This window comes from Hemicordylus capensis, chromosome 4 (assembly GCF_027244095.1).
Source record: "Hemicordylus capensis ecotype Gifberg chromosome 4, rHemCap1.1.pri, whole genome shotgun sequence".
NCBI lineage: Eukaryota > Metazoa > Chordata > Lepidosauria > Squamata > Cordylidae > Hemicordylus > Hemicordylus capensis.
This window is the reverse complement of record NC_069660.1, coordinates 207,026,166-207,041,063: the sequence shown is the minus strand read 5'-3', so window position 1 is coordinate 207,041,063 and position 14,898 is coordinate 207,026,166. Positions and strand designations below refer to the sequence as shown.

Sequence of the window (14,898 nt, the reverse complement as noted above, 5' to 3'; positions counted from 1 at the left end):
TGTGTGGACAAACCTTCTAAATGTTGGGTTTGAGAGAGGCCAGAGTTACACATTATGTGTGCCACAATGATGCTGGCAAAAATGGTGTCCCCATGTCAAGTGCTCCCCCTTCATAACAGGTAGGGATAGTTACACCAGGCATGGCAAGTTGTAAATTTTGCCGTCCCTTCTCCGCGTAACTGGGAGCACTGGCAGGGCAAACTCACAGCATGGTGGTGTTATGTCATGTGATAAGTGTTCCTGCCTATTTCAGGAGAAGGCACTGGGGTGCCATTTTTGGCAGAAACCTTTTGGCACATATTATATATAGTTCTCATCTAAGACAGTGGCAGAACCACCTCCTCCTCCTCCTCCTCCTCCAGTTTATTCTAAAATGTTTCCTTCACACTGTCTTCAAAGGGATTCATTGAATCAAATAATTTTATAATTGGAAGGGACCTTGAAGGTCTGCTAGTCCAACTCCCTGCTCAGTGAAGGAAACTGCTTTAGCATCACTGACAAAAGGCCGTCCAGCCTCTCATTGAAAACTCCAGAGAGAGAGAGCCCACCACTGAACATAGCAGACCATTTCTTCTGCCTTTTTTTGCAGGAGTTTTATTTCTGTCTGTTTATGTACGTCCTACTCCAAGCACATTTTCTCCTTTCTGTACTTACCATACTCTATTAGTAATAGTATTAACTCCTGGTTTCTCCCCTTCTAGGTTTGAGAATGTGAGTGAGTTTCCTTCAGAGCTAGAGGACAGTGATGACCCAGCCGCTTATGTCACCAACTTGTCATACTACCACTTGGTTCCATTTGAAACCGATATTTTGGATTAGAACTGCCACGTGAGCGCCATGGCTGAGGTCAGATGGATGGCTTTTCTCATGACATTCACTGCCCCATAGCTTTGCATTCGTCATGCATGTTGAAGTTGTGTGGTGAAAGGCAAAGAGGGCGAACTACAAATATTGTCTGGAAGCTAATACTGCTGCTTGGTTCTTCACTGTGGCTCCTGGAGGTACCTTTTAAAGATGCAGCTCTTTCCTAACAAGCAATGAGACATTCAGTTTGCCAAAAGGAATGACACAAGAGCACCCAGCGCTAAATAGGCTCAAGGAAATATACTGCAACGTCAGCAGCCACCACAACATTGGCAAAACAATGGAGATTATGAAAGAATCAATGGCACCAATTCTCACCAATATCCAGAGAAACTTGCAAAGGCCATCCATATTTCTTTCCCCCCAACTGTTTCCAATCACAGTGATATTTTACATTGTTTTCTTTGGAAGGCCTCATGTTCAAATATCAGTTTTCATTTCATTGCTTTGAGTGACAACTTACAGCAAGCGTCATGGTAGTTTCTTCATTAAGAGATGCCAGATTAACCGATGCCTTATGTCATGAGTGCCTAAAGGGGTGGGGGTGGGGGAAGCACATACACGAGTTGATGAATTTAATGTGTTATATGCCTGGGGTTTTATTTAATCATCTGAAAGCCTGTCTTTCTCACTTGAAATAATAATTAATAATAACAAAAATAATCAAGGGAACAAGCAAGGGAAGGGGCAAAATTGTTTTTAGATACTCTGAATTTCTGAAAGGCCTGCGGGAAATGCTGATAGGATATGTTTTCTCTTCCTGAACCAGGACATATGAGCAGTTCTAAATCTTAACAGTGCTTATTCAAGAGTACATACTTTTGTTTTACTTTGTTCTCTAAGGGCTGGAGCATAGTACGTTCACCATAAGGAGGATACCGAAAAAGGCCTAGCTATGGTGACTGATCCCCACGTCTCTTAAATGTATAGAACTATTTAGGAAATTTCATGGGGCGCATGATGACTCACACCATGCTGGCACAGATCCATGCTGTAAGTCATTCTATATGGTAGGAGCAGGGAAGAAACCGTCAACCAGAGAGAGGTTGTTTTCAGTGGCAAACCAGCAACAACTGTAACATGTCTGAGACAGATCTCATGTGCTCTGAGAGATCTAAGACAGATCTGTCTCTGAACTTGCGTAAGGTGTTTTCTTAACAGTATCACATCATTAGTAGCACAACAGCCATAGCGAACTGGAGCCAAATTTGGGTTTTGTTACTATTCATGTTACTATTCGTGCACACATTCTGCTCATCCTCTCAAAAGAAGCTTCAGTCATGTGGGAAGCATATAGCTACAGTACTTCAATGCACAGATGTCACTTTAGTCCCCACACTTGAGAAACAGTTTCACTAGCCTATCTTTGTATCTCCCACTAGCCCTTCTCCCCTGCTTCCTTTCTAGGGTTGTCTAGTTCCCTGCAAAAGGCCTCCTGTCACTTTACTAGCTGCACAGAGGTAGGAATATGTGGCTTCTTCCCCCCAACAAACCCCCGTGCCAAGCTGAAGCTGCACCTAGTGGACTTCTCTGCACAGCTGTTAAAGGCACAAGAGCAGTCTTAAAAGCCCATGATGATACCTGTTAGAATGTCCTTTCAGGTGGCCATTACCCAAAGGACTAGCCCCATTAACAAACTATGTCCAATGCACCTAACAATCTGTGTACAGTGTATGCACATACAGATCTGTACACACATATAGTCATTCATCAGTTATGTTCAATGCATGTCCAGTAGTACACTTCCTATTTGCGCCGTGCACATGCAAGCATCGGTGCCCAGGTTCACTTTCAAAATGAGTCATTCACAAAAAAACATGTACCTGTGCATTCACATAACATATAATGTCAGAATAGAGCTTCTCTTGCACTCTATGAAGGAATTAGGATAAAGACCAAGCCCCTAGGCTTGAAACAAGGAAATAGGGCACAGTTGAGTAGGGAGAACTAGGTCTGCTTTGACAGTGATGTGACTTGTGCACTCGATTCATGTGAAGCACTTGAAGTGACAGCTGAAGCAGGTCTTAAATCCTTTTTACTACTGCGTAGTGCTGTGTTAACCCAGTTTTTGGCTCCAGCTCATAGAATAGCAAAACACCTGATCTTACAGCTCACATGCCATGACAGAGCGGTTTACTAAAGGCACATTTACATTATAGGTTTCAACTGGCTTAATGATAATTCCCTTTCTCCAAGAAGCCCTGGGCATTGTACTGTGATAGGGCTACGAGTTCTCTTGTCAACATCCTCCCCAAATCACAGTTCCCAGGAGAGGGAATGAAAAATTGATATAAAAGCAGTAAAAATTTGTAGTGTGGTAACAATGCAGTTACCACAATGTATGTACAGGAATGGGGGGGAAAGAATACATTCCAAATTACTTGTCTTGGTTCCCCCCTCAGCCCTGAGGAATTTGGTACATCTCTCCGTTCTCCTGTGAACCTTTCAGTATTCTTTTGTATAATAATTGTAAAACAACACTTGCTAATGTACATAATAAATTATTGAAAACCCTACATCTTTTACAGGATATATTTCAAATATATTTTAATGAAATAAAATATTACTTCTCTTAAGTGTAACACCTTCCATTGAGCTTGATTTTAAAGATTAATTTGCACATAGCTGCCTTACATGGAGCTAGACCATTGGTCCATTTAGGCCAATACTCTCTACTAGCTGAACCCTCACAGAGCGTCTGTGTGGCAGTACACTCCCCCCACCTTCTGCCCACCTCCCCGGCCCCCTCTGCCCCGGCCTGCTCTCCCCACCACTCCCGTCCCTTCTGCCCTGGCCTCCTCTTCCCCCCATCCCCTTCTGCCCCAGCCTGCTCTCCCCCCACCCCCTTCTGCCTCCTCTTCCTCCCTGTTGTCCTCCAGCTCCTTGACAGCGGGTGTCCGTTGTCTCACCACCCTCTCTGAGGTCCAGTTTTCTCCTTTCTTCCTTCTTTCCCTCGGACTCTGCCATGCTGATTCCCCTTCAGTTTCCCTCATTCCTCTGGTTTCCTCCTTTCTTCCTCCCCGCCCCCCGACTCTGCTGTGCCGATTCCCACCTGCCTCCCTCGCTGCTGTTCCCTCCCAAGGCAATGGTTGGAACTCTCGCAGGACCTTGCAAGAGTTCCACCAAGCATCCAGACGCATCTGGACGCAGTTCCCTATGCGGTCGGCCGTAAGAGAATTAAATATATAGATGCTGATTCGGAGCAGCTCTCCAGTGGCTTGGGAATAGGCCTTGTGTTTCCAGCCTATCTGAGGTCCACTAAGTGGACATGCTTCAGACTGAACTTATGTGCTTTGCCCCTGAGCTGTGGCTGCTAAAGTATGTTTTGTGCATTTTTATCTTTCAAGAAGCTCAGGGCGGAATACATGGTTCAACCTTTTTATTCTCACAACAATCCGGTGAGGCTGAGAAAAAGAGACTGGCTCAAGTTCACCCCATGATGTCCATGGCTGAGCAGGGAATTGAATCTGAGTCTCCCGGGTCTAAGTCCTCCACAGCATATTTGCTGGCTGGGTGGCTTGCTTTTGAGGAAACGGCAATCTAAAGCAATCGTTGAGAACCCAGAGCTTTTTCTTTACTGAGTTAGACTGGGGAACATGCTGAATTGCTCTTGCTTTCTTGCTGTTTAGTCAATGGTACTGCACATGTAATTAATGCCCAAGAGAAAACTGTAAATCCTGTTCTTAATTCCAAATGTAGAAATGGATTAATAGTACTGTCTTCTGTGAAGCTACTTGGGAATTACCTGAGTGCCTGGGAGACTGAACCCAGCCTAAAGCTGTTTCTACACTGAAGCTGAACAACCTTGATTTGGATTCACAGTGTTTTTTAGGATTCCCTTGAACTGCAGCCAAAATTTATGGAGCATTTTTTAACCATTGCAAGGTTATTTTTTTTTCTGTAGTTACCTCAATGTGAGGATTCATGTTGCCCAAGCCATGATCAAGAGATACAAGAATCTTAGCCCAAGGTGATTTCAGCAGAAATTATATTTGACATTTGCTGAGATTTGGAATGGGTCAAGAGAATGTCCAGATTTTCCTCAATGGCAAAAGCCCAAACTATCTAGGCAGTGGACACAATTTTTTTGAATATGAAATAGCAAGTTCCAATGCATTTCAATCAAGCACACTCTTCATAAAGCACACTCTTTACATTTGGAGATGCAAATGTAAAGTTTGTCACCTAATTCTAAAGTTAAATAATGCTTTTCAGTCAATGCAGCCTCATTCCAAATTATTTGTCTTGCATATTTTAGGAAATGGATCCCTGCATATTTATAATAGTGATTATTGGAACAATTACCTGAAGCTGGATACTATTTTTAATGTCAGCTTAGTTTCTCACCCGTAGATTCATGGGCATTCTCCATTTCCTACCACTTATTTTGGCATACAGGTTAATGTGACCTGCAATGAAATTTTTCTACAGAGCTCCATAAATCCACACATCAGGTCGCCAATAGCAACAGTCTTTCCCCCCAAGGCCTCCATAAATTGCAGAGAAGATTGGGGAAGAGAGGAGTAAGTTTTTCACTTTGACCTGTCATTTCAGGAGGCAGAACGCTGGAGATATGTGCTGCTTTTGCCTTCTAATAAAAGTGCTATAAGATCCAGCCCCTTCCAGTGTTCTCTCTAATTCTTTTCATCTGTGTGCAGAATGAATTTTGTTCTGGGTGGCAGTATCAAGGCAGTGTGTGTGCTCATGCATTCAGAATGGGGCCTTTCTGATTCAACCCGAGCGAGATCTAAAATTAACTGAGTGACATCAAAAAACTTGTGGGCAAGTACACATGTGCACACCTTACTGGCCCCTTCCTTGAAGCCTCTGGCATATTCAGAGGACTCTGGGAAAGGCAAGGTCACAAGGATTTTGCAGAAGTAGAAGTCTCCTGAGCAAAGTGAGACTTCTCCCCTAGCTTTGTGGCAAATGCAGAGGACTCGACAGCAGAGAGGGAAAGTCAGAGACATTTTTCACCAATAATGGCTGGCTAGAAAGTCAAGCCAAAAGCTGCAGACCTCTTCCCTTTTGATAGGGAATGTGGATATTGGGTTATCAGGGCTGTTCCTAGATGGCAAATTTACTTTGCTTCACCACAGGAAGGGCAGGTGTGCGTTCAGACATCAGGCAGATTTACATTGAAGTCTGTGCGAGATATTGGGGAACACTCCATACACGATATGGATTTCCCCCTGCACATTGGAGCTTAGTCCCCATTATTGTCACATGAAAAAGTTCCACTTTTTACAGTGCTTTTGGGGGTACTTTGATACATCCAATATACCTTGATGTTTCTTCTGAGATGTATGGAAGGGCCATGCTGATAAAGCGCCTTTTCTTGAAGCCTCACTTTAAAATACACACACACATTTGCGTGGTGAGCTTGCAGAACATCATTTTATGCACCCTCATGATGCATTTTGTTTTCCTCATTTAATAAAATTTCTCTCGATGTTTTCCTTTTGAAAAGCCTCCTGACACTGTTTGATGCCTAGTGGTACTATATGGTGAACATAAGTAGGTTTTTCTTAAATCCTCACCTTTTTCTTTTTTCTTTAACATTTGCTTGGTGATCTTGCAGAACACTGTATACACCCGCACCCACATGGGTCAGGTGCATAAAATGTTCTGCAAGATCACCAAGCAATCTTGATACACATTACACAGACTTGAACAGTGCACTGTATGAAGCATGCACAGAAATTTTTTTGAAAGAACCAACAGGAACCCTATTAAAGCAGCCCTAGACTAGTAGTCTAGGAAGAGCTGGTCTTATGGTAGCAAGCACAAGAGAGGAGAGCTGGTCTTGTGGTAGCAAGCGTGACTTGTCCCCATAGCTAAGCAGGGGCTGCCCTAGTTGCATATGAATGGGAGACTTGATATGTAAGCACTGTAAGATATTCCCCTTAGGGGATGGACCCGCTCTGGGAAGAGTGGAAGGTTCCAAGTTTTCTCCCTGGCATCTCCAAGATAGGGCTGAGAGAGATTCCTGCTTGCAACCTTGGAGAAGCCAGTGCCAGTCTGTAGACAATACTGAGCTAGATGGACCTACAGTCTGACTCAGTATATGGCAGCTTCCTGTGTTCCTATGTTCCTATTGTTGGGAATTCTCTCTGGTAAGAGATACCCTTCTATTACACCAGAGTGCACAGAGGCACAACATAGCAGAGTCTGCCTAGGCATGTGTGTATGCTGAGAGTAAAAGAAACTTGGAGCCAGTTCATAGTTTCAAATCAATATAAGGAGTCTTTATTAGTGAACTCCATTCTAGATAGTAAAGTGGAGAGATAGGATCTCTAATCTAGCTAGCTAGCTGGATGCAGAGGGATGGTTTCTGCATCTCTGCACACATGGTGCAGGGAGAGAGGAGTGTGTGTGTTGCAAGGGAGAAGAAAGGGAAGAGGAAGTGGCAGGCAGGAAGGAAGTCCCTCAGAGTATCAATCTACATATCAAAGGGATAGTGTCAGAGCAGTAGAGAAGGGGTGACCAATGTCTTGACCCCTCTAGCCCTCTGACTCACTAGTCTGTCCCCCTCTGTCATTAAGACATGAGACAGCTCAGAGTCCTTCATTTCCAACACCTATGAAGCAAAAGGAGGCCAGAGTGGTCCAGGAGGCTGAATGGGGCATTAATGACCCCAAAGTACAGGAGGGGGAGTCAAAAGAGTCTCATAAGATGATATTCTTCACCTGATGAGAGGGGCTGATGTGAGTGTCTGAGGTGACTCATTCTTCTTTCTCCAGCCAGGGGTGCATGAGTGGTCAGTGAAAACAAACTGCAGTTTCAGGTTAGGGATGATACAAAGACAAGGTTTTGGAGAGACCAGAATTGAGAAATTTGGCAAGACATCTTAAAGTGCATAGATTTCTCTCTGGGGATCTGATGTAAGCTGTTGCTGTTTGTAGGAATGCTCTGTTATTTCAGCTCCATCTTATGTTCAAGTTGTATATTTGTCAATAAATCAAATATCAGAAGGAAACCTCAAGCCACATATTAGAAGGAAACCATAACCATAAACAGAAACCAGTGGTCTCTCTTCCAGAGGAAGCCAGGATCTGAGTATTACAACACCCCTGCAACTTCTCACCATTTGGAGAAGTGGAGAGTGAGTGTATCATAATACCTCATGGGACTTGCAACTGCTAGTTGTGGTGATGACCACTAATTTAGATGGTTTTAAAAGACGATTAAACAAATTCATGGAGAATGGGTATATCACTGGCTATTAGCTGTTACAGCTATATCAGACCTCTTATGTACAGAGGTGGTATACCTCTGAGTACCAACTATTTGGGACCAACAAGAGGGGAATGCCATCACTTTCATGGCATGATTTTGAGCCTCCAGAGGCATCTGGCCAACCATTGTTGGAATATAATGCAGCACTAGATGTCCCTTTGTCTGATCCAGCAAGGCAATCCTTTTCACCTTTGTACTAGAGATTGTCCAAGAACACTGGATGCTGGGTTTGTTTTAAAAGCTTTTCTGTGGCTGCAGCCAGCAAAGCAATTTTAAAATCATCCTCTAAAAACAGTCTCTATGATCCTTTACTTGAGTACTTAACATACACTGGGATAATGCCTTTTATCGCAATTATCTTAAGAATCTGTCTTTATTGTGGTTATTCATGTTGCAGTTTCATTTGATTCTCTTGAGTAAAATTTCCCACTTGGATTGTGAGAACTCTAATTAGTGCTGCGTGCTGATTTATGTAGGATTTATCTTACATGAATCAGCATGTAGCATATAATACTCAGCAACTGACATAATCTGAACAAGATAGAGGTTCTCTTGGTCAGAAGGGCTACTCAAGAGAGGGACTGACACGATTACAGTTCATTTGCCTCTTCTGGATGGGATTGCACTTCTCTTGACGGATCAGATACTTGCTGCTAGATTATCAAGTGTAGTCGTTTTGGGCCCAACCAGACCTGGCCATGGTGATGCATGCCCTTATTGCCTCTCATTTGAACTGCTATGTGGGGTTGCCCTCAAAGAACCTTCAAAAACTGCAGTTGGTGCAGACTGTGGTTGCAAAAGTGCTGGAAGGTGCTAGATGCTTAGAGCACATAACACCTGTGCTCCATTAGCCTCATTGGTTTCCGGGCACAATTTAAAGTGCTGGTTCTTACCTTTAAAATTCTATTTGGCTTAGAACTCAGGTGCCTGAGGCTTTCTGCAGCATGAATTTGCCCAACCCATTAGATCAAGGGTGGTGAACCAGAGGTTCTACAACTCTCATATACGACTCCCATAATGAGTTCTAGTCCAACAGCGGGATAGTTTCAGGTTGCCTACCCCTGCATTAGATCAAACTGAGAGCCAGTCTCTATTCCTGCACCCTCAGAGGTGAGATTGTGGGTAACACAGGAGCAATCCTTCTCAGTGGTTGCTCCCATTCTGTGGAACTCCCTTCCCTAGAAGGTATGTTTGGCCCCATCACTGCCTTTTATTAAAATGAAGCCGAAGACCATCTTGTTCACTCAGTCCTTTTAGATTGGTTCTCGGTCTATCTGTAAAGTCCTCATAATTCTTTTGGCCTGCAGCTCTTGACACTGGTTTTGTTTTGTTGTGGTGGTGGTGGTGTTTTTATTATTGTAATTTCATTATATACAATTGTTAGCTGCTTTGAGCTTCACCAGGAGAATTTAGCAAGACTGAAGACTTATAATGAATATAAACAAATAAATCCATGCAAAGTTGAAGAACAGTATTCAACTTGTTCTGAATGGGGCAATACTCCCACTGCAGGAACAGGACTGGGGCTGATCCTGGATTCCACTTGCCTTCTGGAAGTCCAAGTGGTGGCTGTGGCCAGGAATGTTTTTGCAGCCCTTCCTGAAGAAGGTACATCTGACCAAGACCACACACATCTTGGTCATATCAGGCTTAGATGTTTAGACTATTGCAGCATGGTGTGCATGGGGCTGCTCTTAAAATGTATGCTCAGGAACATCAGCTGGAGCAGAATGCTGCAGCCAGGTGGTGTTGGAGGCCCTCTTATGTTGAGCATATTACTCTCATTTTGTCTCAGCTACATTGGCTCCCTGGTTCATTTCTGGTTCCAATTCAAGGTGCTGAATTTCACCTTTAAAGCCCTCAACAACTTGGCCTGGGCTATGTAAAGGAATGCCTGCTCCCATATCAGTTTGTCCACTCTTTGAGATCCTCCCAACAGGCTCTGCTTTGCATGCTGATAATAACTAAGGTTCAGCTGGGGGGCATGCAGGTATGCTGGGGAATGCGGGATGGCATTATCTGTAGCAGGGCCTGGAATTTGGAACTCTCTCTCTCCCAGGAAGTGCGAGTGGACTAAATCTTCTTTCTGTTACTGAAAATATTCTGTTTCATTGGTAATTTTATTCCATTGACTAGCATCTTGTTTTACATGGATTTTAAATGGACTTCATAGCAACATAGGAAGCTGCCTTATACCGAGTCAGACCACTGGTCCATTGAACTCTGTATTGTCTACATTAACTGGCAGAGTCTTCTCCAAGGTTTCATGCAGGAGTCTTTCTCAGGCCTATCTGGAGATGTCAGGGAGGGAACCTGAGACCTTCTGCATGCAAGCAGGCAGATGCTGTTCTACTGATCTACTGCCCATCCCCTAAAGGGAATAATACAGTGCTCACATGTAGTCTCCCATTCAAATGCAAATGGAGTCCAGGGCCTCCACAGCCCCTGGGGCCCCCCAAATCCTATTTTGTCTTTCCCAGATGTTGTGGTCACCCAGCAGAGCATGATTATGCTTAATTTGCAGGGGAGGGGGGCCTCCAAAGGACTTTAGGTCCAGGCTCCAAAATTGCCTCGGTGCACCTCTGCTGAAAGTTAAGATGAGCTAAGCTGGCCGATGTTATCTCTTTTCTGTAGCTGATAACAGCGTGAACCAGTAATTTCTGAAATGCAGACGTCCTGCTTTTGTCTAACTAAAACAAGTCTGAAAGCAAGTGTGTTAATATCGCAGCCTCACAGCATCCGTTCTCTTTTAAAACAATTGTTCATTAAAACTCCTTTGGGATGTGACTCATTGGCTCCTGACTATGGTAAATTCGAATTGATTTAGACAAAGTCACTCCCATGTATATGATAAATGGATGTCCTGTCTGGATGTCCTTGTTAGATCGTTCTTGAAGTTGTGCTCACAAACTGGGAGATGGACAGTCCTTCTAATAGGCAAATGGTGGGATTTGCTCTAGGTGTCAGCCCTGATGAGACTGCCAAGTAGACAGCAAGATTGTCATTCCCACAATCTCCCTCCCTCTGCTTTGAGGAAATGTGGCTGCTAGTCCTTGATCAGGTCTCCTACCAGATCAGGTCTCCTACCTCCCTGAACCACTATCAAAGCTTGCAAGGGTCAGTTTTGAAAGGGGGTTGGCCCCCACAAGCGATGTGGGGCAAAGCAGTATTTAGTGCCTCACCTCAGGGGCCACCCACCTCAGGAGCCACGCCAATACCTTGGGAGACCCCTAGGCGGGCATGCAGGATGGTGCATTCTCTGAAGCCATGCCTGGACTTTGGAACTCTCTCTCCCAGGAAGTGCGAGCTGCCGAAATCTTCTGTCTGTTATTGAAAACATTCTTTTCATTGTTTAATTGGCCATTTTATTCCATTGACTAACATCTTCTTTTACAGGGATATTAAATGGACTACATAGAAACCTAGAAAGCTGCCTTAAACTGAGTCAGACCATTAGTCCATCTGGCTCAGTATTGTCTACACTGACTGGCAGAGGCTCTCCAAGGTTTCAGGCAGGAGTCTTTCCTAGCCCTACCTGGAGATGCCAGAGAGAGAACCTGAGATCTTCTGCATGCTAGCAAATGCTCTGCAGCCCCACCCCCTAAGAGAAATGTCTTACAGCAGGCAGCACCCACATGTAGTCATTCATCCAAATACAAACCAGGGCAGACCCTGCTTAGCAAAGGGGGCAATCCATGCCACTTGCTACCACAAGACCAGCTCCCCTCCCCTGTCTACATCTGTAGAGTTGTATGCATACATAAGCCCTTCACAGCTTCAGCTGAACAGAGCTTGGGATGGGGCAAGTGGCTATGATTCTGTTATTCTCTTCCACATGTTAAGTGAAATGAGGCTGAATCCAGATAAGATGGAGGCACTTATTGTGCAGGGTTGGAACTCGGGAGATGATTTTGATCTGCCAGTTTTGGATGGGGTCACACTCCCCCGGAAGGAACAGGTACGCAGTCTGGGGGTGCTTCTGGATCCAAACCTCTCCCTGGTGTCCCAGGTTAAGGCAGTAGCCAGAGGTGCTTTTTATCGGCTTTGGCTGATATGACAGTTGAGTCTGTTTCTTGAGATGAACGACCACAAAACGGTGGTACAAATGCTGGTAACCTCTAGGCTGGATTACTGCAATGTGCACTATGTGGGGCTGCCTTTGTACATCATCCGGAAACTGCAGTTGGTCCAGAATGTGGTGGCCAGGTTGATCTCTGGGTCATCTAGGAGAGACCATATTACTCCTGTGTTGAAATAACTACACTGGCTGCTGATACATTTCCGGGCAAAATACAAGGTGCTGGTTATTACCAATCAATATTACCTGATTTTTAAATCTCTATTGAAGACTTTTCTTTTTCGCCAGGCTTTTGTCCTGTAGTTTACCTATTTGCTTTTGCTTTTTTGTTAGTTACTTTAATTTTTAACTTAGAATATAATTTTTAATGTTGTCTTGTTTTGCATGTTTTTGTGTACCGCTCAGAGTCTTCCAAGTGGGCGGTATAATAAATGTTTCTAATAAATAAATACATAAATACATAAAGCCCTAAACAGCTTAGGCCCTGGGTTTTTAAGAGAACATCTTCTTCACCATTAACTTCTGTTAATTGGTTTGATGTTTTAAAGGATTTTAATTGTAAACCACCCAGAGAGGCATGTTCTTGGCAGTATAGAAATATTTTAAATAAATAAATAAATAAATAAATAAATAAATAAATAAATAAAATTGCATTTGAGCGTGTAAAAAAGGCTACTGTGTGGCAAAATCAAGTTCCTCTTTACTTGACCATATTACCAAATCCCATTCAACATTAACTCACATTCTAGCAGTCTCTCAACAATTCATTTGCTGCATTGTTTAACTCAGAAAAAACACAACCTTTGAATCAAAGGTTGTGTTTTTTTCTGAGTTAAACAATGCAGCAAATGAACTCGATGAATTGTTGAGAGATTATTCACTGCTTCCTGTTTTAGAGCAAAATGTTTACTATTCAAGGTTCATTTAAAGGACCTAGAGAGAAACTAGCTCTGTTGGGGGTGGGGCGAGCCCCATTTTCATTCATGTGAAACTACTATGTAATAGGCAGGGGTTTTGGAAATGTTCAAGGCAGCTCTCATCCTCTCTTTCACAACAAGCTTTCATTTGAATATTTTTCTTCAAAGTCAGCATTCTGTCATCTTCTGCATTTTTAATGTAAAGCCGACAAGGAAAGAAGAATTATGAAGAGTGTTTCGAGGATGCCCTCTCTTAGGCACTATTATAAACCTTCATAAATGTGAAGACTGCGGGCACACACTTGAGAATGCTAAAGGCTCTGGAGCCCTTAAATTGTGTGCTTGTCCAACATTTGCTGGAAGGAAGTCAGTGAGGCTGTCGAGAAGTGATGGAGGAGGAAAGGGGGCAATCAAAGCAAACAATATTGAGGAGCAGCAGCAAGTCACCATGGAGGGAAAAAACAATCAGTGCAGGAAGCAAAATCTTCAGCCACCGTTGCTGCTGCTACAACTAGTTATTCCTCCGGTACCCTACCCCTTGTCTGGACATGTGCAAGTCCAAGAAGTGCTCTTGGCATCCTCTGTTCTATAGAATAAGCTTGCCGCCTGCCACCCTTCTGGGTGGCACGGCTTGTTTGCCACAGCCCCCACCTAGGAGGAGCACCTGATGCCGGGAGCCTGGTTTCATTGGCCCCGATGTCCCTCCTGGGCGGGGCCTGGATGGGCAAGCCCGCAGCACACCTGCACCGGCACAGTCCGACTCCAGCAGGTGCAGCGGCCGGGCCTGGTGGGAGCAGGCTGCGCCGGGGGCTGAAGAAGTGGACGGGGTCTTCTAAGCCCCGCTGCTTCGGGAGCATTTGGGCGGTCGTCCGGCCCAAGGGGACAGCTTTTAAGCACGGTCCCTGGCCGACCCCCCCCCCTTTTATTGGCATGATGCACTGCGCCGGGGGGCTATAGAAGCGGACGGGCTTTTTAACCCCCACCGCTTTTGGAGCATTCAGGCGGTTGGCCAGCCTAAGGCGCCAGCTTTTAAGCCCGGCCCTCGGCTGACCCCCCTTTTATTGTTGCGGCGCGCTTTGCGCCGCAGTTGGGCCCGGCCGGACCTTGTTGGCTGCCGGGTGGCGCTGGACGCGCTGATAGCCTTATTGGCCTCCCGGCGCCGTCTGGGCCGGCAGGCCCTGCGTTAGGCCTCGGCCCCTGCCGCCTTCCATGCCAGCGGGCCCTGCTCTAGGCCTCGGCCCCTGCTGCGCCGGGGGGCTGTAACCGCAGCTAGGGGGCCTTTTGAGCCCCGCCGCTCGGGGAGCATCAGCCGGCCCGAGGGAAGGGGCATTTAGGCCCTGCCCTCAGCCTGACAGCATCGGTTGCTGGGCAGTGCGGATCGCGCCGATAGCCTCGTTGGGCCTCTTGCCGCCTGCCGGGGTAGTAGGCCCTGTCCCTACCCCCCCCCCCAGGCCCGGCACATGGACACCAGGCCAGCTTCTAAGCTCAAACCGCCCCCTCTTCTCGCTGCAGCAGCTGGGCAGGCTCGGTGGCTGGTGCCCTAACCCCCACCTTTGGGGTTGGGCCGCTTTCAGGCTGCCTCCTCCCCCTCTCCCTGCTCAAGGGTGTGGGCCCACAGCTAGTCTCTGGGCCCCATTAGGCCACAGGGTCTGCGCTCACTGAATCACCTTCATGCTCTGCTGGATCAACGTGCCTCAAGGACACTGCAGGCCAGGTCAGCCCGGCCCGAGATTTGGAGGACGGGGCGTGGGTTGGGCGGGCAGAGCCAGCTGTGGGGGGACAGTGTCTAGGGTCATACGA

The 14,898-nt window shown here is 45.6% G+C and overlaps 1 protein-coding gene across 1 annotated transcript in view; it reads left to right on the top strand.

Moving 5' to 3' along the window:
• PXDC1 (PX domain containing 1) overlaps positions 1 to 3,446 on the top strand; it is a 60,276-nt gene extending 56,830 nt beyond the window's left edge. The window contains exon 5 of the mRNA XM_053250691.1: positions 702 to 3,446. Coding sequence (XP_053106666.1) covers positions 702 to 819 — 118 coding nt within the window. The 3' untranslated portion in view covers positions 820 to 3,446. The remainder of the gene's footprint in view (positions 1 to 701) is intronic.
• The last annotated feature ends 11,452 nt before the right edge of the window (positions 3,447 to 14,898 follow it).